The following is a 24,378-nucleotide window of genomic DNA, read 5'->3' as shown; positions in this document are numbered from 1 at the left end:
TTTAAGGAAGTGTACAACGTTCCAAAGTTTTTAGCGCGCGCAGCCCGTGAATGGCGATCGCTAATCTCATTATCACGGCAACAGCGAGTTTATCGTTTATTATTTCGCGCGAGCCTCGAATCGCCGGCACGGGCAGAGTGGAGGAAAGGGGGTGAAAAAAGGATGTGAAGAATGAAAACAGCGAAGACGCGCGCGTACGACCTCGATGAGGGTGAATGAACAATTAATAGCGAAGATGGAATAAGAAGCGAGCGGGTGGCAGGCTTGAGTTATAATGACGAGGCATTAAATAACAACGAGGACCGTTAAGGGATGACGAGATAAAAACCTTCGTGGATCGTTAGCAGGCGTCTCGGCCATTTCTTATTCTCTCCTCGATCCTCTCTTTTCCTCCTCTCCCTCCACTAAATGGACTCCTTCGCTCCTTGTCGAATATCTTTCTTTGCCCTGGTCGCCTCTGTTCCTCTCGCGCCTCGCGATTCTCTCTCTTTATCTTCGTCTTCCCGCTCAATTCTCGCGCCCCTTAAAGAAACTTTTAATGTAATTGCCGCGGGACGTGAAAACCGCTGATACCGTTACCCCTGGCCTGGAGAAATCCGATCCGTGAAAATAAGTCGAGATAGCGTCCCACCTAAAATCCCACCCACTTACTCTCTTACTCTCCTCCCTCCTCCTCTCGACCTCCATCCCTTCTCTCTCATTCCCTCTCGCATTCTCCTCTCGGTCGGAGCTTCTACTTTCTTGTTCATCGAAAAATTGTTTCATCTGCTTTCACGAAGCCTCATTTAACCCTCGCGACAGCAGCGTAGTCACTGGAGTAATACATCTAAATTCGACTAAGTGAAGTAGACAAGTCAAATACTTTTTGTACTGGTTTGAAGCCTTATTACGTAATTAATCGCAAAGTATTTCTTACTGTGAGAATAGAGAATAGATGGAAATGGATTCTAGAATATTTTCATATTTGTGACTAAAAATCAGGCAATCTTTATCTAAGGCAACCTCTATGAAAAATGATTCTAATTATAACTTCTTAAAAGTTAAATAAATTCTATTCAGCATTACTTTGGACAATGAACTTTTCAGAGGCGTTCCACTCGAATATCTACTAATACTTTATAAACTGCTGCGTCGGCTAAATAACTTTTTTTTCTTCTATCATGGATTGAGATTCGTTTACCCCCTCGTTTTCTTCAATTTTTTTGCCACCTTCATATCCCGCGTTTCTACCAAATTGTTGCATCGGTCACTTTGTCGTGAATGACGGATTGGTGGCGCATGGATTGCGCGACATGGTAGCCACTTCGACGCGCCGGAAACAAAATACGCCCACTTGTTTTTTAAACGATTTAGGCGTTGTTTCCCTGATGCGTGACGCATCAAAGCGCGAAAAAACGCGCCGTTTATTCTGCGGAAAATCTAAAATTTTCGCTCTGCCAGGAATGAGCAGGGCCCACTTGATTGCGAATCCACGTTCGCTTGATAAAATTTATTGCGTTATATGTATCGTTATATTGTTCATCGACTGCGTAACATAACCTAATTTTTCAAATTTGTTTATTCTGAACACAGAAAGAATTTACTAATTTCCTTGTTAAAACATATTTGTTGAAAAGGGAAATAAAAAAAGAATGAATACCATTTGTAGACACATTATAGCAGTAGTAATGGATCAGTTCTAGTCAGACACTATAGGAGTAGTAATGGATCAGTTCTAGTCAGACACTATGGCAGTAGTAATGGATCAGTTCTAGTCAGACACTATAGGAGTAGTAATGGATCAGTTCTAGTCAGACACTATAGGAGTAGTAATGGATCAGTTCTAGTCAGACACTATAGCAGTAGTAATCGATCAGTTCTAGTCAGACGCTATAGGAGTAGTAATGGATCAGTTCTAGTCAGACACTATAGCAGTAGTAATGGATTAATTCTAGTCAGACACCAGACCTTCCCCCATAATTCTTAAAGAATATCATGAATAATAAAACAGATCACTATTCACTTATAAATACAATAAGTATACTTCAAATTAAGTCAATTATAATCCTGAAATTATTTTCCTGTATATTTAACAGATACGACAGCTTGTCTACGATGAATGCATGGAAGGATGCGCAACACGTACGTGTATCTCTACCTTCCGTTCTCGTACCCTGGATAACGAAGTAACGAAAAGAAACTGGTACCGCTCGCAGCACCGAAATGTCTCGGTACGATATTATTACACGGTTCATTTAAGTTAGATAACAACAACTCTATAGCCAGATTGGCGGCGTAGCAAGGTGGGTTACAGCCATCGTGGTACAATATCCGCTACATCTCTCGCCTGCAGCCTAATTACTTTCCGGCCTCCGGCAGCAGCAGCAACAGTAACGGTGGCGGAAGTAGAATTGTCGTAGTTACAGAGACCATCGCCATCGACCTACCAGTACCACCTTCGACATGACTCCAAGTAGTGCTGCGTTATACTGTTAAACAGTTCTTAATAAGAAGCATTTGCAAATTATTCAATACCAATTTCCATGAAACTCTGCAGGTGTACAATAAATATTGCGGACATATCACCATTTTTAATTACTAAGGGAACACCTAACTGGAAACTGCAAAGTTAATTAGAAATTCCTTAAAAGTTTACTCGAAAATCTTTGCGTCTTCAGCAATTCTGAAAGCATGGTCAAAGAGACGAAGTCTAGAATAATTTTATTCCTTAATAAACAGTTTCTGTGATTATAAAGTAGAGGCTTTTACTTTTTATTCTTTTATAAGCTCGCAAAGTTTCATCGAGATCAGTATTGGACACTTTGCAAATGTTTCTTATAAATAGATATCTCGCGAAATCGGAAAGGCAGTGGCGACGGTGATAGTAGCAAGGAACGTGAAGGTCTAATTGCGAGAACGATAATCCTTCTTCCTTTTATTTTATGTCTTATGCCCCAGTTTAATTAGTTTCCCGATAATACGTGCTATCTCTTCTCCGCAGCGGAAAGAAGAAGCCCCCACCATCCCCCATTCCATTCCATTCCTACGAACCATCTTTTCCTTGGCGAACGCCGCGCAATTCCTCGCAGCATCGAATCGTTCAAAGGCACTCGTCCGATCTGATTTGAGGGATCGTTTACTCCTTCCGAGTTACTGCACCTCCTTGACGTATCCGCAATTTTATGGTGATGAGAGGAAAGAGTGGAACGAGACTATAGACAAATGAAATACGAATTCCTTGGGGATGAGTCTATGGATTACTTCTATGCGAACCTCTTAGTTTTGCTGATCGTACTCGTTATCGTTTTCTCTTATTTCTGTCTATAGAAGAATGAACGATAGTAATTTGTGAAGTGCTCATCGGTGGGCTTTTCTCGATCTTTCGATCTCGATTTGGAATATTGAAATTATGAATATCATTTATCTAATAATAATAGGAGGTAATCGTACACTTGTGTATTGAGAGAATATGTACCTAATTATAATAATGATTTTTAAGTAGCTCCAGTATAAGTTAATTTCAGTGATCTGGTAGCAACTAGTATTTTAATCTTCAGCCGATTATACTATTAAAATTATGACAGTATAATATATGATTACAAAAAAATATGTCTACTGAAACACAGAAATTCTACAATTTTTCGGTATATTAATATTTCCGCCAATATAGAATCCACTATAACACGACATCTATCAAATCCCATTTTTTCTATCTGCAATTTTGCGTATCCTAGCAAGCAGAAATATCGTCAAAATTCAAGCGTTCAACGCCCCGTAAGCATCGAATTTTCCAACGCAGCTGGCCACATGGTCGAACTGACCAGCGGCAGAGCTTGTCACGATCGAAATGTAGATCCTCGCCGAGTTGCGTTGAAAAAATAACTAGTATTTGAAATTGACGAGTCGCGGGTCCGCAGACAGACAGACGACCATAACTCGCGTTGGTTCTTCTATGGGAAACTCCGTGGCGATTTTCTAGGCAACTTTCCAACCTGGAAACGGTTCGACCTGTTCAAGTCGTATGTTTGTTTTGGAAGTTGCGCGCCGTCGCTTTCCAGACCACCGGCGGCCCCACAGCCACCATCTCGACTCTTCACGCAGGCAACCAACAGTACCTCGTGCCACCCACTGGCCACCCAGCCGATGGTGGCCGGGTGAAAGAGCACCCTTTTGGGGTTTGTGATGCGTGCAGATGGCCGTGCAGAGGGAAATCACGCGTGGCTGCGCTCAACTGCACGGTTGCACCAAATACATGCCAACCACCGGCGAAACGTTCGACCGACCAACACCAATTAAGCCAATGACGCTCTATGGCACCAATGATAATGGCAACCCTGCGTTTTCGGGACCGAGCACCCTACAACGAGATGCCGAAGAAGCGATAGAATGTAAAAGTCTGTGGTGGGCAATGGTTGTAGAATGATAGTGAGGGAGGTGACGATCGCTTTTAGTACAATATTATAGAATTTGCGTGTGATGTCATATCATGATTGTTGATTAGTTGAACGTTGATAAGTTGTGACGTACATTGTAGATATGATTGAAGTTTCTAGGGTAAGTACTTTTGTTAATTAAAATACTCTTACTAATTTTCTTTAATTTTTTACACTAATAATTGTGTGATGTATAATATTTTAGTGGGTATTCCTGGCTGTGTTATACTGCTTTAAACATGTATAAGTCAACCTGTTGCATTGTCTATTCTTTTATGCCTACTATAATCCTTTATTACATCATTTGTTTTATCGCAATATAAATGTATCGATTTATCAAAAAAGCTATGAAATCTACAAAATGAATCATAAAAGCTGTATTTGGAAAGCCTGTTAAAATTATGACAAGCATATTAATGTAGGATGTCAATATGTTACTTTCATAAGTACTTTATAGACAGCTTCTTGCGATCAGTTTTATCGAGATTAGGGAAAAAATACCTTTAAATCTTCAAAGGAACGAAAGTAATTATCGACTTTTGACAGTAGTGACCAATTCAGTAATAGATTTTCTTATTGAAGTCATTTTTCCACCGAGTCTCATACTTCCTTTAAAAGACATTGTCTCGCCTTTAATCCAGATAATAACGTCGCAAAGTAATTAAGTCCTTTGTCTGCTACCTTTTCGTATTTAGCTCTAAAGACAACTTCGTGTATCGTTACAAGACCTGCCGTGTAGAAGACAGGACCCATTCACCACAAAGGGCACACCATCTTCGTAATAGATCTCAATACAATTCCAGGTAATGTGATACAATAACAATTACAAGCATAAAATCAAGTTAAATCAAATTTAAAATTACACCTTAAATATTCTAAACTACACACATAAGTTATACGTGTACTGTTGCATCTATTTCCCCATAATTAAGAATGATAAAATAATTCCTAGTTACGCAAGGAAGTACGTAATATACATTGAACTTATCAAATGCAACGTATTGAAAATATTTCCATGAAACGAACACCAGTAAAAAGAGAAATTTTCTTTCGTTCTGTAAAAATAGATAACGCCTTACCATTACATAGATTTAAACCGTTCAACGGAAAAATTAGTGGATCCCACGAGGACATCGATTCATCGAGACGGCTGAAGGGGCCGATGCCTTTCAGTGGCAATGACCCGCGAAATTGCTTTACGCAATCGGCCATTATGCGTCTGAAAATTTCGCGAAGCATTTGAGATCAGCTCGTCGTTTGATATGATACGAATATTCTATATTGTTCATTGACAGCCACGTTTGATTGCACCGATCGCACAATTATTGATGCCCTTTTGTCGTGTAATAAAATTCAACCACGCGCGTCGGCATTGATCGTTCTCGTGTCAGTTGCGTAAACGTATAAACAAACTATTTCCAAATGCGCGGGAACGTGAACGCGAATGGGTCGAAACCAATGAAAAGGTCACGTAACAAAGAGAAAACGAGCAGAGCTTTTCATGAAATTTAACAGTGACGTCATACTAACATCCCTTTCAGTTTTTTATGGTACGATGTATTTTTTTGTATCTAGTTCGCTATTTTTCTACATTATTCTCTTATCATAACTGAGTGAAAAAAACATAAAAATAATTGAAATATAATTCGAGCGATATTATTTACAAAATGGAAAAATTCAGGAAAAAATTATTCGTAAATATATTCAAATAAGTGTCTCCTGCATTAATTTTGAATAAAAGTGTTTCTATATTTTAAATTTCCCACATTATCAAAAACTTCCACACCATGTAAGACACCCCAGTATTTTTTAAACTTACAGCTCAATTCAGAAAATGATAACTCTACAGAAAAAATTAAAAATTCTGATGCAAACAGAAAATGAGAAAGAAGCATGACCTACTCGCAACAGGAAGCGTAGAAATTGTCGAATCGTTCTCGGTTTAGAATTACAGAAAGAGAGTACGTAGATAGAGTATAACGGTGTGGTTGGGCTGAAAGGGGCAAGTACCTTTTAGGAGCTTAGAGATTACACTTGGGACTAGGTAGTAGTAATGCAGAGGTGAGTCTCACAAGAGCAAGCCGCTCATTCCCACGAAGGATTCGACAGAACTTATAATACCTACGATGTGGGATCGGTTGCGGCACGCTTCAACCCCCTACTCTCACCCTCTTGGCGCTATCGTTTCGTCTTTAGACGACACCCTCTACTTCGCGTCGCTACGCATTCATAATTCAATGTCAAATGCCACTTACCGAGGCCTTAAAGCCTCGAGCCCCTGAACGAATTTTAGTTTTTGTCAGTCGCCATGGAAAATCGAATATGCAAAGTTCCAACCAAATAAAAAATACATTTAACCCCTATCAATATCTTTCTCAAAAACTTGCACGAATTACAAAATTTAAAGAGATTTCCTACGATAGTATTCGAAGTAGTTTATGCTATTAAATTTCCTTTACCTATGAATAAATAAAATGAAGAGAAAGCAATAAGATTTTGTAAGAAACTTAGTTTTAAAAAAAGTGGACATAGGTTAGTTTGACTCTGAGGTACAGAGGTACCTCAACCTATAAGAACCATTTTGTCAGTATAGATACTTTTCATAGATACAATAAACCTACGTCTCTTCACACAACCCTGACTATAACCCATGAATAATCGAAGCACGAAAATAAGAAGCACCGCCTGGATATTAGAACATTAGGTGGGGGATAAGAAAAATTAAGCGTCGCATCGAACCGCAAAATCTTCCCTTTAGGCGAACTCAGGGAGAACGTCATTTAACGCGAGAAATACTTTGAATAGCAATATCCATTATCGCGGAGTTACACCCGAACGGACACCTCGTTCCATCGTAATCGGATTAGGCTTTGAAAGATAGAGCGAGAAGGGTCGCCGATAGTCAAGAGGGAGAAAAGGAGACAGGGTGGAAGTCGACGGAAGAGAAGGCGATAAACGGAATGAAGATGAAAGAAAAGAGAATTCTTCAAAGTAGACAAGTATTGCTGCGTGAGTATCGCTTTAATCTGTCGGGAGAAAATCTTGTAAATAATCGAAGCAATTATCTCAGTCGGCATTGACGGAAGGCAGAAGCGGGCACAAAGAGCTGCATAAGACTTTTTCTGCGTCGCTGTAAAATGAAAATAAGCGGGACAGTTTTATTTCATTATCAGCGCCGACGAGTCGATTGATAATATTGGCTTGAGTAGATGAGCCGATGCCAAAAGCGTCTTTCCTCAGACCTAAGGAGATGTCTCGTGTTTAGCTCTCTTGCTACGGGAAATTGCTGCACCGGAAATTGAGTGGCAGAGTTCCTGGCGAGTGTTTGACGTCGCGCGACAAATTGAAAGTTACTGCGACAAGAGGGAACACGCACACGCGACAATATTTTATAACTTCAGCCTGAATAATACCGCGAGTTACGAGTCTATTTGTCAACCTTGAACGGATTTTGATCGGTTCCCAAGTTAATTTTGCAAAAATTTTTCACTCGTTATACGCTTACTTGTTTTTTCAACGTAAATATATGAAAAAGTATGTACCCGATTCGTGTGTAAATATACAGAAGTAAGTGAAACGTAATTTAGTTTTCAATGCGAAATCACGAATGAGTCGGTTCTCATTCAATCACGCGAAATCACGGATATTCGATATCATGGAGTCAAATAAAAACTGTTACAGTTATTATAATACCAGAACTTGTCGAAAATTCCTCCAAAAATAGCATGAGAGATCGATATCTATTACCACAAAAAAATTATTGAGTATTATTAAAAACTGTTTCTGAAATTATCTGAAAAATACATTTTGTATTTACCTAGTAATCCTCATTTGGGTATTAAAAGAACAAATTAAGCAAAAAATTTGCAATTATGTTGCTTTCGACAAACCTACCCAAATCATAATATTTTACATCGAGATTTTATTAAAGGTGTACGGTTGTGCATACAAAATTGCAAATTAAAATACATGCAAACTTACAGTAACAATTCGCGTCCCCTCTTCTCAACATCCCCATAGTTACTCTACGAGACCTGTCACGTATTCGCACAACAATCCCGGATCGTGTAATGCGTCGACGAAAGCTTTCCTTGCATGAATACCCAAGTATGCAAATGGCGCTTCGGCATTAGACGTTTCTCTTCACCTTCGAACATCACTCGAGGGTCCTTTCGTTAAACGTCTTCCCTTTTCCTCCGTATCTAACGACACTTTATTACTCTGGCTTGCATTTGAGACACCAACACACCAGATAAACGTATTATACAACGAAAAATCGAGAAGACAGTCTCTTTCCTACTTGAAACATTAATACATAAATCTATAGATACATAATTCTTTAAACAAATCTTTAAATGAACCTCTAAACATGTTTTCAAGCGAAATTCCGAACGAGTCATTTATTAAATATCGTTTGTTATATAACTCATTAAGTACGTCCAAATTCTAGGTCAAACCAGTAAACCGAAGATCCTATGACCCTATTGCGAAGTCTAGAGAGTTTCTTGGATGAAGCAAGTGTAGATAACTACCTGAGATTGGCACCTTTGGAGCGATCGAAGATTGTGGCAGAGGTCAAACGTGTTCGACTTAAAGCAAACACCTTAAGTGGCCGAAGAGGTGCCTCTTTCCTTGCACAGAAAACGAACGAACAATATGTGTTCTAGCGGATAAGGCAAAGGCGTGCCTTGGGTTCACGGTGCAGCGATATTTATTTTGGCAAGTACAGTGTGCACGATTTCTAAGGAACCGCGAATCTCCAGGTGCATGCTGCAAACGCTACAAGCGTAACCGTAAAGGAACGCGTCGTAGAAATCATTGATTTCCGCAGTCTGAACACGTCACAAAGGATGGAGAGAACAAGACTGTCTTGTGTTTACTGGATCCGCTGAATGTATGGGTACAGGGCGGTTTAGAAGAGGGTTGAAGAATTTAAAGGTACGTGTCATTCGTGGAATGAAATATATCGAAGTGGTTCATTTATGACTAGCCCATGAATCAACCTTAATAAGACTACCAAAATAAAGATCAACATATGAAATATGCAAAAAATTTACGACAGATTGAGATTAAATAAATAAAAATATCCAAAAAAGGTTGCCTGTATCTTCTTCAACCCCAAGGTATGAAATAAGATTGACTGAACATTTTTTTGTCTATTTCAATCTCTTTTAGATCACCCTGTATGTAACAAACTGGACTATTGATACTGAAATGCGTATCGAAAAGAGTATGGTATCAGCTGAAGATGTGCCTGCACGTGAATGCAAACAGAGAAACCAACGACAATGAAGAAATGCGGTACTCGCGTCACTGACGAACGTGGAAAGCGGATAAGCAGCTTCCTCACGAGACACTGGACCAGAGGATCACGTTCGATAACCTGCTTTTTCCCTTGAAACGGACCCCGATCCGGAAGAACAAAAAATGGGAAATCCGATCAATGATGAGTAGACAACAGAAAATCGTTACAATGGAAGCACACATTCTGATCGTTGAGGAACTAGATACGTACCTACATAAAAACGTATCTCTAATGTAGGTACCTATTTGCAGGTGAAACAATGAAAGACTATGACTGTGACGAATATTTATAGAGATGAACGCTGCACGCATATAATACAGCTATAAAATTCAATATTTTGCATATGCATCATTAGATCCCCTAATGGTACCACTAGCTCTTTTGGAACCAATTCCACAAATTGAAAGAATGGTACCCTTGTAAGGCTCAGAAAAATTAGATTCTTGTTCGTCATCAAGGAAAGATCCAGAATACTTGATTCGGAACCACGGTCGCATTCCTAGCTTATGAAGGGTCACGCAGTTCGAGACCCCGGATTCTAGAATCTCAAGGGTCCCGTTCCAAGCTTTCGCTCACAGCCACGGTCTCGTGAAGCATGGTAGTCCGAACTGCTAGGAAGTGATCTGTGGAAGGTCGTACCACTCGCGTTTCGACCGTTTCGAATTCCTCGAACGTCCGGGTTCACGATGGCTATGCCATTTTGTGGTTTCATACCTGAGAACGTCTAGCGACCGGAACCACTTATCGAAGTCCTCGAGTATTCGTACATTTCGCGCCAGGATTCTGTTAGATAATTTAATATCTCGTCTCCAAGTATAAGGATTTGTTTAATACGCATGAATACCAGCAACATTCCCTGAAATGACAAAACCCTATGACAAATGAGACGAAGAATGAATTTGCTTATTTACATGGTTACACGATTAGAAAATGATTCGATGAGTATTAAATGTTTCCTTGGTTTGTTCGAAACAAAGTCACTTTCGAATTCAAGAGTTCCTGCAAAAAGTGTTTGTTCGAAATAAGCTTCCTCCATCTACTTTTATAATTGTTCAAAGAGAACTCGCACGGCCACGTTCATCCATCTTAATCCTACACGATGGATATTCAGGCGATTGAAGTCTGCATAAACGTTGTACATGGGGTACAAAGATAGGACAAGATTTTGGAAGCACGATGATTAAACGGGGTAAAGTGATTGGCTGTGACGTCAGGAGGAACATTGTACGTCAACAATGCGTTTATTAGAATACTCCGGACAATAAACGGAAATTGATGACGATAATTACTTCCGATATAAAGGCGACGTAAACAGGATATTACGAAGGGCTTAACTATGAAATATGATAATACAGCTCAGGTTGACTATTTGAAAACTCTAAATTGTTCTAAGTAATTTATCCATTATATGTATGACACAATACAATCGTAGTATAACATCATAATAATAACTTTTACATGAAGTGGTTATAATCGAAAGCATCCATGAGAAACCTATCAGTTCTGTAAGCAATGGGAGAGTAGAGCCAAGTTAAGGGTTGAATACTAGTCTTCAAACAAAGGATAAAGCCGATATAAAAAAGTAAACGTGAAGTACAATAAGTTCATGATTGTTTCATCAATTTATATACTTATATGTGCAGATGTTTTGCTTATTGACAAAGTGTCTACAGAATAGAAAACTTTGCTCAGTGTGCCCCGTATGACAAGCATAAATGCACCCGAGTGGTCGAGCAATGCAATGAAAACCAGCGTAAACGGCCATCTCCTGTGGATCGTACCTATGCTGAACGGAAGTAATCCCCTTGGCACTATAAACGTAGGCGTACATCACCGACATGGATAACGTCCCAGTCGAAGATCACCTTGCCACCACACGAGCAAACGGCAGACATTATGCGTCTCCATGAGCTCTTTACGAGATTTCGTGTCGTAAAACGTACAAAGACAAGCAATCCCTTCTTTTTTAACTCACTAATACTCGTTTCGAAGTTACAGCCGGAAATTGTGTGTGTCGGGTGTATGTCACAAACTAAATTATTCGAAGCAGCGTTTCAGTGCGTGTCAAGATGAATTCAGTGTAATATTTTTACATCGTTGCTAGATTTCTGTAAAAATATTAAAAAATAACAGCTTGAAGAACCAGACTATGTTCAGACTCCAATATCTGTCACGTGATCCTTTATATCGGCACTCCTTTCTTTGTATCGCGATCGATTGATCACTCTCCTTACTATTAGCTATTAAAACACGAATAAGAAAGAAATATAAGTTATTTTCCGTGAGAGTCGATGAAGGTTCAAAAGGTCAATACGTACAAGGACTTTAAATTTCTGTAGGTCCAGTAATTAGTGATAAGGAGGACGTTAAACCATAGAATTTGAAGATAATGACACAGAGATTGCGACTGAATTTTAATGACGTACTTTAAGCCAAGCTTTGCTTCGTTCTGCAGTTGTCTCCTGTCTATTATAATGAGATCAACAAAATTGTTCAGAGTGGAAGTCAGGTAGAGCCATGATATACGTCATCAAATAGCGTGACAGTAATAAGTAATATTTTTGCCATACCTTTCATAAAATGATGCTCGCTCACTTGTAATAGCTTTGAGTATTAATATTTTATTACTTAGATGTTGTCATGATTACTTAATGTTACTTATTAGATCATCGATGTCGTTTAGATATTTTGGTTTCTCTCCTTTTGATAAAGTAATAACTACTTAAAATAAAAAAGGGGCAACTTAGGCCTGTGACGTACAGAAAAATAAGATGAGCAGATATATTTTAAAATGATCCATTCAGAATTTATTAACTTACGACATAATCATAATATAAACGTGAATCGTTGACTGTTCGAGCACTTATTTCTTCCTCCTTCAGTAGCGACCGTCCCCAAAAAAGTTCGCTGCTCCTTCACACTCAACAATCCGAATGGTTTCACTCTTAATAATTTACCTTGTTATTTACGTTATTATCGTTTGCCATTCTATTTTTGATCCTCCGTCTCTTCAAGTCTCTTCCTGCTCCCAAGTCCAATCCGTCTCCTCCGATTTCCGCCTCTGGCTTGTTTTGTAAACTTCGAACTGCTCGTCCTCGGTCAGCCAATTAAATTTTAAAGAGTCCTCCTCGGTATCTGACTTCGAATTGCCTTTGTTATCTTCGACGCTAGTGCTTTCGCTCCGCCCTGTCGATGTGGTCTCCATTTCTTCGGATTTCGAGCTGGCTCTATTCTCCTCTGTATCGGAGCTGCGCGATAAAGTGATCGATTCTGATTCATCATCGGCAAATGTACCTATATCTTCGTATTGTTCCCCGCCCGACTGCTTTTTTATTGCTGGAGCGTCATCGTGTCTCGATCCAGTCTCCGCCATCTGTTCCTTGTTCTCCCTAGGTTGCTTAGATTCCTTGATGATGTATGCTGATCCCTCCTCCTCAGATCTAGACTTCTGCATCTGCCAAGCTTTCTTGAAGGGATGTTCCCTTTCTTGCTGAACGAGTTTGGGTCTCTCGGGAAGCAGATACTCGGGATCTTCTTCACTAGCCTGACTCTTTATAATCGACTCACGTTTGTATAGTCCCAACGAGGTAGATCTAGGCAACGCATCACTGTTCTCCGTTCTCACAACGTTCCAACCAGAATCAGCCAGCTCAGAGTCGTCGTGGGGTAGCTTCGACAGGTCGTGCAGAGATATTCTTTTACTATCTTTGGTCAGAATGAAATTGTAATTAGAGACATCCTCGTCCTCCTCGACAGAGGTCACTTGACTGCTACTGGTGTAGGACCGTCTTCTCGATGCGTCCCAAATAACTTCCTCTTCGCTCTGAGTGTCCTCTCTAAGAGGAGGCGCTTGTTCACGATACTCCCTTCGACGTAGATACGCGTTATCCTCTTCAGGCTCGCTGCGTTCCTGAGACGAGCCAAGCTGAGCGATGCGCGGACCTACACTGACCGTCCAAGAATCCATGTTATCGTCCGCCGAAGGGTCCTTGAGCAAGGCTATCTTTCCCTCCGCCGAAGATCTCCTCCTCGGGGAACTTAAACCTTCCTCCTCTGCCGACGGGTCTCGCTGTTGCGTCGCGAGCTTCTCCATAAATTGTTTCCTCCGTATCCTCAGCTCGCCCTCCCAATCCTCCTCGTCGCTTATCCTAGGCTCCACGGAGGGATGCCTTCTTTCGACTTTCTTTCGCTGCGAGAACTCCTCCTCGCTCTCCGAGGAGAGGACTCTCCTCGCATCGGCGGATCTCGAGACTGAAGGTCTTGTTTGTCTTTGCACGGACTCATACTCGTCCGATTTGCTGGAGAGTCTTTTGGAGTCTGGACCTCTGGAAGATGAACGTTCCTTACCGACGAATTCCCAAGAACGATAATCGTCCGATTCCCTAATCACAGATCTCCCCCTGGACTCGGATCTCCTGTACCGTCTCGGATCCTCATCCTCCTCACCATCCCTTCGCCTTGGGTACTCCTCCTCGTCATCGCTGTCCCGCGTTGACAATCTCTTCCTATCACGACTTCTTGAGAGCGAACGTCTACTTCGCTTAATAGATTCCTCTCGATCTTGTTGCAGTCTAGAAAACTCTAACGCTTCGGTATCCGCGTCCCGATAATCTCTTTGGCCGCTTCTGCTCCTCTCCCTCCTTTCTCTGTATTCATCAACACCCTTTGACAATCTAACATTGGACTCTTTCATCCGATCCCAGTGCGGAGCCGACTCGTCGGGTGAATCATGGCTCATGAACGACTGTCTTCGTCCGCTTGATTTTTTCAAAATTGGCATATTAATCTGCTCCTCGTCCTCTACAGTTTCGCTGCCTAATTTTGCTCCGCCATGGACTATATCCTTCTGCCAGTCCCACCCAGTCAAAGCTACTTCGTCTTCTTCGAAAGCTTTCTCATGCGTTTCTTGCCCTTTCACATCTTTCTGGTTTTCCTCTGTAGTTTGCATATTTGGCTTTTCCTTTTTAGGAACAGTTTGAACGTCCGAGCTTTCCATTATCACGTTTTTCATCTCTTGTATCGGGAAATCGAATACCAGAGTCAGAAAAGTCGACACTAATACGACCACAACTGCTTCCAAAGAATCAACCTATGTAAAGTGAATATTATTGTACACGAGAATATAATTTTTCAAATGTGCTATATGTACATTATCGTGATCACTTACAGATCTATGACCTTGAAACTGAATGGGATACCTTAAGGTCCCAAGGTTATGGAAAAATACTGCGAATTGGATCAAGTATATAGCATATGATATTCTACTAATGATCACCAGCCAGTGATTTGACAGAAATCTATTTATTATTCCTGTGTGAATAAAAATTCCTATTGTTATTAACTACGCAATTTTTGTTAGATGTTTTATACAAGGTAAGTGTTACCAGCATCAACCATTTGTTTCCATTTCTCCATCGGTACAGATAAAGAAATGTTTTATAATTATAATTAATCACTTCCATAAAAGCTACTTTATTCAATATCAAACAACAGACCTCCATTATTCGTGTGACATGCAAATATGCACCAAGAGATAGACAAGCCCCACAAGACTGGAGTGAGTACAGCGTAATGGGTTGCTTCTTCAACATTGTATACGTAGTCCTTCCTGGCTAGATGCCAGGGAGAAAATAACGACCACGATCCCAAGGCCATCGCGATCACCCATCCCAAGATCACTAACACCTGAAATTAGTACATCGACGTTTCCTCGGTGGATAAGGAACCAGATGGCGAATCATAGACAAGACTGAAAAGATACCTTAGGGATCCTCAGTTCTTTTCCAGTGTAACGTAATAACACACCAAGACCTATGCCATACACGTATGGTGTGGCTCTATGTAAAGGCACCATGTAAGTTAAATTGGCAGTTCTATACATATTCCTCGCCCTAAAAGTAGGAAGCCAGGTTAAGAGATGTACAATTGAACGATTTGTAGCTTGTAACTGTTTTAAAGTTTTTCAATTTGGAAGAGAATTCCCTTTAACAAAAGTGCACTTACGAAATTCCATGGAAAACAATGAGAGATAAGTAGTTATTCATCACTGCTATGTAGCGAAGCGTGGCTGACAGTAAGATGATGAAGAATATCAAAATGATCCCGATAATCGGTTTAACGCCTAGAAAGAATACCAATATCGGGGCGATCAACGATAGCTGCATGTCCAAAGCCAGCTGATGGGTATGAGTTGCACACTATGCGAGTAAAAACTTTTTATCAGTAACCAAGAATAAAAGTATACCTCGCAAGATAATTAAAGCTGTCAGAAATATCAGTATAACTATAGAACTTCAAGTAAATCGCAATCTTGTAATTGCAACTTGTAGCTAAATACCTCTAACAATTTTAATTTATAAAGCTCTTGAAATGATTTACCATTTCTTCAACAGGGAAGAAATTTTGTATGTACAACAAATTCGTCCATGCATTGTTCTTACAGAGTTCAGCGTTACGTAATATCAGGCTGTTCCATTGTGGCCCCGAACCTGTATGTTCCATTACAAATGCGTACCAGAATACTACTATGAGTAAAGGTGGAGTGAGTCTAAAAACATAAGGATCGATAAGAAAACGGACCAATTTTAGGTCAATTTGAATTGAATCGTAAGATTAAGAAAAGCTGGTCCATGTCAGTAGAACACAATTAATGAGTGATTAAATTTCATTAGTAATAGCATTCATGTTTTAATCAAATTAATTTTACTCATTTTCAAATTTATAAAATGTTATCAATTAGTTCGAAAATAATTTTCTTATAATAGTAAAGGAATACATTGAAGTAGATACGCCATGTACGTACACAGACATTTTAATGTTAGACTGTTATGTTATGAAATTTTTACATTTTTATGAATTCAGATGAAGATAATATTCCGAATTTATGTGCCATACGTAAAATACTTTCTACAACAAAAATCAGGCTCTAATAATAACTTGCCTGATATATCTGGTGACGAAACGGCAAAACCAACGAATCTCACCACGTGTCATGTATTCTTTCGTCATATTGTAAGCAATTAGAACACCACTGATTAATAAAAACGTGTCTGTATAGACTGCTCCTACCCTTAAAAAACTGCTTGCTGGAAAGCTTGCAAACTATTTCGACATAAACATTAAAGATGAATACAATCAACAACATCGAATGAAAGTCAAATCAAGTTTCTAGATTTCTTTACGCACCTCTGTGAAGTCAATTCGATTAACATATGGTATATTCGATACTACGACAGCTTGATGAGAAAAATACACCAAAATTGTCACTAACGATCTTATTCCGTGAATACACGTAATTTCACTTGGACTGGTCTTTTCCAATAAAGTTTTGACGGTTCTTCGTAAGGAAAAGGCCATTATTATTCTCTCCGAATAGTTTCCTGTGAAAAGTGAGCACGAATTTAGGAACAGTTCCACGTGATGAAGTTTCACGTGATGAAGTTCCACGTGAATATTTAACTATCTAAAGCTACTTGAAGAAAATAATCCTTTAAGTGCATTAACGCACACACAATACAGAATTTTGTTAAAATCTACCTTTTCCTTCGGATACCACTAAATAATCTCTCACGGTCGCTACGATAACAAGACAGATGATCATAGCGTAGAAATACCTATGATAGAATGAAGATTAAAAAAGGAATTCAAAATAGGGATACCTACATCAAGAGACAATAATAAGAATAAGTACGTACAGAACGGCAATCGTCTCTTTTGAATAACTCCTTGAAGTCTGTTTGACATAGCACATATTAGGATCAACGTTTACCATGAATTTAATTCCTGTGGTAGAATTATAGTAATTCAACGCTTGTACCAACATAGTCTCAGCGTTTTCAGCAGAGCACGCTGCTGGAAGGCATAATGCCCATTTCACTGTTGGAAATTTTGGAACAAAGTGACCAGGCTGAAAAGATGTCCTCAATAAACAACTGTACTTTCAAACTCACTCTATGAGCATGCATTTTTTAAGCTCTCGATATGCCTGCTATTTATCATCGTTATCACCAGATTTTAGTATCACTGATTTCTTTTGCGATCACAAACAAGTGTAACACACTGTTCGACGTCATTTACCAAACAAAGACAAAGACAAAATGATGAACTTACGTCGTGCATCTTTCCTTTCATGAAACCACGCGCCTGCATCAGGTGAACCGGAAGCTTCATGTCCGGTTTAGATGCGTATAAATCTATACTGGCCAAGCAATATTTGCCCTGCACCTTTAACGTATTGTCATTCAATTTCACGTACGCCACTACCCCCAAACACTCGTCAAAATCACCGAACTGGTTGACATTTCCCCGCAACAAACCCGAGGGGATTTTCGCACTCGAGTCCATCACTGGAAATTCGAAAAAGAAAACAAGACAGTGGAATCAAATACGCATGATATTTCTATGCAAATCATTTATCGAATAGGAACAGCGGATTAAGTGTCTCTAATAAAATAATTTTAACACAGTGTAATTACTACAGTGATGTAACTAACTGTATCTTATAGACAAAGCTATGGGTAGTATTTTCGATATCCTTTAAATCACTAAATTTGAATGAAAAGTGTATATTATGTATAAATCTAAGAAGACTTGTACTAGTGTCTAATAATTTTTGAAGTTTTGAAATATTTCTTGCAGAGTATTCGCCATTCCAGTCAAATATATAATCATTTTTATTTAACTTGTAGAAACCCAGGGAGTTCGACTTACTCTGAAGAGCCCATAATTTGTAACCCCTCAACTGTCGTAGAAAGATCTTGCCATGCTGCTGACATTCGAAATCCTCAACGGCCGTGAAATTTGGCACGAAGGTCGGCACGTGTAGCAGCGCATCGTTTAATTGAGCCAAAGTAAAAGCTGCTTCCACGTGTGCTTTCGTTTTTCCTTTCGAATCAATCTTCTCTTCTAGAAATAATCGTAAGTATAAGTACTTTAATTTCGTCAGAAACTGAAGAAAATAGGAAATCACTCTATTCCTAATAAACATAACCAATTCCTTCTTTATGCAATTTAGAAACTAAATCCCCTATACCAACACTCACTATTCGATCGTTTAACTTCCACGGACTTAGCTGGAGTAGCTCCCACTGCTTTCACTTTCGCCTTTTCCGGCTGCTTCGGTTGCTCTGCCTTCATTTTTGGCGGCACTTTCGATACTTCTGGTTTCACAGGGACACTCATCTTTTCCTCTGATTTTGGCGAAGATTTAACTTTAGGTGATTCGGATTTAGGTTTCGTTGCTTTCATGGGTTCGACGGTTTTTGGACTTTCAGTTGCTTTTTCTTGGTTCTCTGTTAACTTTTTCGTAGTCTCAACTGGTTTCGTCGGCGTTTCCACTTTTTTTGTGGGTTCCTCTTGTTTCTTCATGATTTCAGGTGGCTTCTTCGCTTCAATTCTTGACTTGTCTGGAACAACTGGTGGCGATTCAGTTTCCATAGATCTAACCTTGTCTTTGTTGGCATAACGAACCTTCTCCAATTTCTTTGGTGGAGGAGTAGGAACTTCTTCTTCGTCATCCTCATCCTCACTTTCCTCATCTTCATCATCGTCATCGCCATCCTCATCTTCGTTTTCGTCTACGTCATCCTCGTCTTCCCCATTATCATCATCCGTATCTTTATCATCACCTTCGCTATCTTTAATTTCTTCAACATCTTCGTCATCCGTATCACCATCATCATCTACTTCATCTTCATCGTCATCGTCATCTTCCTCAGTATCTTTTTTCTGCACAGACGACTTACGCACCTTCTTTAAACCTTTCTCTTTACTTCCTGTCTTTTTTAAACTCTCCTTTTCTTCTTCATCTTCGTTATCCTCAACTTTTCTTGTATCCTTGATAGTTTTTGTAACTTTGCTACGAGCTTCATCTTTTTTCCCTGTTACCTTAATTTCGTTTCCTTTCCGCCGTGAACTCTTCCTGCTGTCATCTTCATCCTCGTCCTCGTCTTCCGCAACTCTCCTCTTATGTTGACGATCCTTTTTCCTTCGTTCCTCCTCATCATCTTCACGCAACTGTTGTTCTTCCTCATCATCTTCATCCTCCTCCTCATCATCAGCTCCAGAATCACCTACCACCATTTCATCGCTATCTTCCACCACCTCAACGATCGCCTCGTCATCATCATCCTCATCCACCTCGACGCTCTTCTTCCCAACGCCTCCCTTCTCTGTCCCTATGTCGTCATCGTCCAGCGACGTCACCTCAGCAGGTGGTTTCCGAGCGTTGGCAAGCCGCGTAGCTGGCGTCTCGTGCCACTTTCGGCCCGTCGACGTCGTAGCAGTCGTCTTCTCCGGGCATCTGCTAAAGATGGAAGTGCAAGTAGCCTGATGGGGATCTTCTGCCGACGAAGAAACCGTTTGCACGCCGTGCTCGCGGATTCTGAACGCATAGCAGCAGCTGTAGAAGAGGAGGACGAGCGCTAGCAGACCGATGCACTTGCCCAGAAGGGCGGCAGCCATGTCACCGCAGCGTTCACATGGAAGAACCGCTGACGGAGCACTGGTCCCGAATGTTGGCTGGCTCGGTTAGTCAGCTGCCACGACCAGCAGCAGCGCTAGCGATAACAGCAACGATCACGGTTGCGACCACCACCGTGCAGACGGTCCTCCACTTCGTCTTCGATGGCTGTTGTTGCTTCTGTTGTTCCTCTGGACTTCCCTCTCCTCGCCAGGAAGAACAGGTAACCCGGAGAGCCTCGCGAGACTATCGTATCCTCCTCCAACGACGCGGCAGATCCCGGACCACCACGTCTACGAGCGACAGTGCCTTCGTGAAAATTAGAACGCATGGCATCGACCCAACCAGCTAGGAGTTTTATTTAGCATCAACATTTCAGAGACGGCCGACCACGGCCGACCAGATCGAGCCTCGAGCACGCAAGCGCTGAGCAGAGGATCGTGGCGTTGCTCGCGCCATGCGGTCCCCCGCGCTTCGTTACGCAATTCTCGCCGAAAGTTTCAACTACATATCCACTCCTTGACCGCCTAGAGACAGCTCGAAAATAATGTCCGGCTCTTCTCGCCCACGACCCACTGCCTTCGCGATCCTTTTCCAATTTCTGGCCCCAGGCGCGCCTTCATCTATATGCTGCGATACCAAGTGTCTGGTAGGTATGCAGCCTTTGGAATCTATCCAGATCTTCGGAACCGTCTTAGCGTTCAATTTGAAATCTTTGATCATGACGCGAGGCTCACTACTATCAAGATTTCCCATAAGTAATGTTTTGCTTTTCATTGTATGTTGAGAGCTTGTGAGGTTGCTGTGGCAGAATGTTGTTTGGATAATACGATTTTTGAGGAAGTTGAAGGGTCCTTGCGTTCTTTTTAGAAGAGATCATTTTGAAAGCCTTTTTCTATTTTTCTAGTAGATTACTTGATAAATAGAGGTAACGATGTAAGGATTATGTTAACTCTGCAATTTTGTAATGATTATGTTAACTCTGAAGAAAATGGAGTTGGATACATAGCGAATATGAAACATTGATATGATGCAGCTAATTTTCAGTCTATATTGTTTCGTATAAGGATACAAGAAATTTAGTAATTCCAGAGTTCGTTAAGTTTAAGAGAGTTCTGATTGAAAGTCTGAAGAGATCTAGTTCAATGAGTTCTAGTTTAAGATATGTGGCATTCAAGAAACTGAAGTATTTTGCTCTGCCAATTCGAAAGTACTGCGAAAAATGACCCAACTAATACTACTCTTATGGAGGAAACAAAACACACGAAGTGGACCTTGGAGTTAACTAAGAAAAAGATAAGGCTTTTCAATTACACAATTGCTTCACAATGCTCACACTTATGAGCCTGTGATACCTCAAGCTAAATCAGTTTCCACAGAACCCATACGGTTCCATATCGATGCAATATGATTCTAAACATGTGACCTTAAAAGTTTATAAAATACAGAATTGATTTTTTATTTTTTGAGCTCATGTGCAGAATAAGTATAGAGACAAGGTTTGGTACACATACGTATTACTACCTAAACAAATGAGAAATATTGGATAATAATACAGAAACTGGTTCGAAAAATATGATTGCCAGTTACTTCCGAAATAAGATATCTTATTCTTAATATATGTATCTAAGAAATAACTGTAATTTCGATTATCATGATAAAAAATTCAAAGAATATACATTCAAATAATTCGCCCCATGGTGTGCAGAAGGCGAACTCATCTACTATACGAATTCTGACTCAGCAGTCGATAAAGTAGTATACCTCAGACTCGATGCACACGAATGGTACATATTTTGATCACACCAACTAGACTACTAGAACAGACCAGTATACAGAATAGACTGGACATTCAATGGACTTCCCTGTCTCACGTTCTGAAATACCGACGGCTCGAGAAACCACTGGTTTTCGAGCGTACTCTGCGATTTTTTAGCGGAGGATGTAGGAAACGTATTTTTTTCACGCTGATAGTGCGGGCAAACAAGAAAATATTCCTACCATACCACCCAATATATAAGATGTCCCATTAAACTATACTGCTTATTTATCCCTATAATTTCAATAATAAGCGAAAATGCTATTTACAAAAAATATGTTGTTGCAGAAAATATATACCAGAGTGATGATATATATTCTAAATAAGATGCTTATTTTGTTATGGCTAAATTCAGTGGAATAAGGAATTTTAAGGAACCGCGGAGGCTCATGGGGAGACAGACGAAATTAAGGGCCCATCGATCTTCATTCGTAAAAATCTTCAAGTCTGAAATCTAAACTGGTAAGCGAAGACATCTGATCAACGGTCAAGCTGTTAGTGGACAGAGTGGTTGAGAGTAACCCAAGGTAGTCCATGATAATCCAGAAAGTTCTTCCAGAGGATCGCCAGGACGATTCACACCCGCTGGAAACTACGAAGCGACTGACCAGAAGATTCTTATCCCTCGGACAGTAGATTGTTTTACATTCATATACAGAGCCAGCGGTCTCAGGGTCACTTTTGACCTATCATTTGTCGTCCGAGGGTTAATAACAATCGCAAGCAGTGACTGATGCAAGTTATTAACATTTATAATTGTTAGTTAAAGAAATATTAAGAAGTTTTCAAGAGTTGCGAGATTAATCGAACGAAAAATAATGTATGAAAAGTTAATAATTTCCACATTTCTTCACTAACAATTACAAATATTAATAATCTGAGCAAATGTTCAATGTGTGTGATTGTTATTAACAATATGTGTCCCAGAAATTGATGCTGGGATGGTTATTTTATAGAAAATATCAATTTTTCGCAAAATATTCTTCGTTAGATCAGTTTCGAAATTCTAACCAACCGAAGAACTTCTCTGATTGGTTTCTCACCTTCCTCGAGACAGTATAAGTACCGCTGCAGGAGCACGAGTGTCTCACTTGCCGCGGGTCCTCCGGCGGGTGCGGACCTCTCTGGGGATCCTCGAGGGACACCTGGGCCCTGGACCTCGGACGACCATGGACCCCTGGACACCCCTAACCAGTGGTCAGCTGGCCGATGACCAGTGGTCATCTTGACTGACCGGTGAGTTTTTGCTCAAATTTTAAATTTATTTATACTGGTGCCCCTCTTTTCTGGTTTCCCCCTTTTGTATGTAATGCGCCCCTTACAGGGCTATAAGTTGTGCTTTGTCTCTTTATTACCCTTACATTTTGGATTCAATGAAATCCAGCTTCTTATACTTGTCATTTCTACTTCTTATACTTGTCTTTCAGTCATCTCTTTGGCTTACTACTTATAAGATTTTTAAATTTTTGTAACGGGAGGTCGATGGAACTTTAGTTCCATTTACGTATTTCTCTTGAACTCTGGGTTTGCTCTTATTCTTGGGGATAGTCCTTCATTCATTTATATACGTCTCTTGATCTCTGATTCATCCCTTGTTTTTGCAATCACTGATATTGCTGCATGTCTTTCTATTCTATTCTTTATTTCATTACTGGTAACAATTATCATCACATAAAGATCATTCATCAAACGAAGACATCGTATTTCCCGAGTGATTTTATTTCCATGTCTAATTTTTAATATTTCAGGGTTTAAGTGAACACTGAATTAAAGCATTAAAAGAAGAATACAAGGAAATACGAACATCATTCATTTTTGTTTTCTGTGTACATATGTTCTCCCTTGATTGGGGGTACGGATTGTTCTGTCGATCCTTTCTCATTTCTCTCATCTTCATATGGGTCTCCAGCACAGCAACCTCCTCGTGGTGAGACCCGGGCCGGTTCTGTCCGGGCCAATGGCTGTGCCATCGTTGGGGTATTCTTGGGGAGGCTCCCCCAATCATTGACATATTACTCTTCATACTCTTTCTTCGCCGGATCTCTCTTTATCCTCAACTTGAAGATTGAAGAACGAAGACGTCTCATCCGCCGAGGGATTCACCACATTTAGTATATAAGTCTGAATTGCTGAAAATATTTTTAAGACCCTACTTTTAAGATACTATTGTAAAACGTTTGTAACACTGCCGAGTAGTCACATCTTAGTCATCTTTGCTCGATCATTTGCTCCTCACCTTCTGTGAGGAGCTGCTTCTCTTAGTAGAAGCAACTAGCAGCCGTGGAATCGGCGGTCGATGGAGCTTGTTCTTCTTCCCTTGGGGGTTTGTGCTAGCGAGAGACGATGTGGACACCGAATGGTGTGTGGTATGACACACTTGCAG

At 40.3% G+C, this 24,378-nt stretch overlaps 1 protein-coding gene and 1 long non-coding RNA gene across 3 annotated transcripts; both read right to left on the bottom strand.

Moving 5' to 3' along the window:
- Positions 1 to 11,104: 11,104 nt before the first annotated feature.
- LOC143177603 (uncharacterized) lies at positions 11,105 to 12,410 on the bottom strand. Of its 2 annotated transcripts, XR_013001607.1 has the most exons (3): positions 12,288 to 12,410; positions 12,036 to 12,183; positions 11,105 to 11,957 (listed from the first exon to the last, which is right to left on the bottom strand). It is a non-coding gene; the product is annotated as an uncharacterized LOC143177603 (long non-coding RNA). The 2 variants fall into 2 exon arrangements; XR_013001608.1 differs by lacking the exon at positions 12,288 to 12,410 and having other exon boundaries at positions 12,036 to 12,261.
- An 89-nt stretch (positions 12,411 to 12,499) lies between these two features.
- LOC143177601 (uncharacterized) lies at positions 12,500 to 20,481 on the bottom strand. Its single transcript, XM_076375643.1, has 13 exons — positions 18,759 to 20,481; positions 18,427 to 18,621; positions 17,827 to 18,062; positions 17,412 to 17,623; positions 17,254 to 17,330; positions 16,903 to 17,096; positions 16,658 to 16,818; positions 16,096 to 16,264; positions 15,721 to 15,914; positions 15,479 to 15,608; positions 15,213 to 15,402; positions 14,885 to 15,027; positions 12,500 to 14,806 (listed from the first exon to the last, which is right to left on the bottom strand). The coding sequence occupies exons 1-13, from the start codon at positions 20,176 to 20,178 to the stop codon at positions 12,728 to 12,730; spliced, it is 5,400 nt and encodes a 1,799-aa protein (XP_076231758.1). The 5' UTR covers positions 20,179 to 20,481; the 3' UTR covers positions 12,500 to 12,727.
- Between the last annotated feature and the right edge of the window lie 3,897 nt (positions 20,482 to 24,378).

This window comes from Calliopsis andreniformis, chromosome 3 (assembly GCF_051401765.1).
Source record: "Calliopsis andreniformis isolate RMS-2024a chromosome 3, iyCalAndr_principal, whole genome shotgun sequence".
In the NCBI taxonomy this organism is placed as follows: domain Eukaryota; kingdom Metazoa; phylum Arthropoda; class Insecta; order Hymenoptera; family Andrenidae; genus Calliopsis; species Calliopsis andreniformis.
This window is presented reverse-complemented; position numbering and strand designations above follow the sequence as displayed.

Excerpts from the sequence above, each read along its gene's own strand:
- LOC143177601 (XM_076375643.1), bottom strand. The coding sequence starts at position 20,178 with ATGGCTGCCGCCCTTCTGGGCAAGTGCATCGGTCTGCTAGCGCTCGTC. Across the intron at positions 17,331-17,411 it reads AAAGAGACGATTGCCGTTCT|GTATTTCTACGCTATGATCA; the intron begins GTACGTACTTAT and ends ATTCTATCATAG. Across the intron at positions 14,807-14,884 it reads AGTTTCAAGGTCATAGATCT|GTTGATTCTTTGGAAGCAGT; the intron begins GTAAGTGATCAC and ends CACTTTACATAG.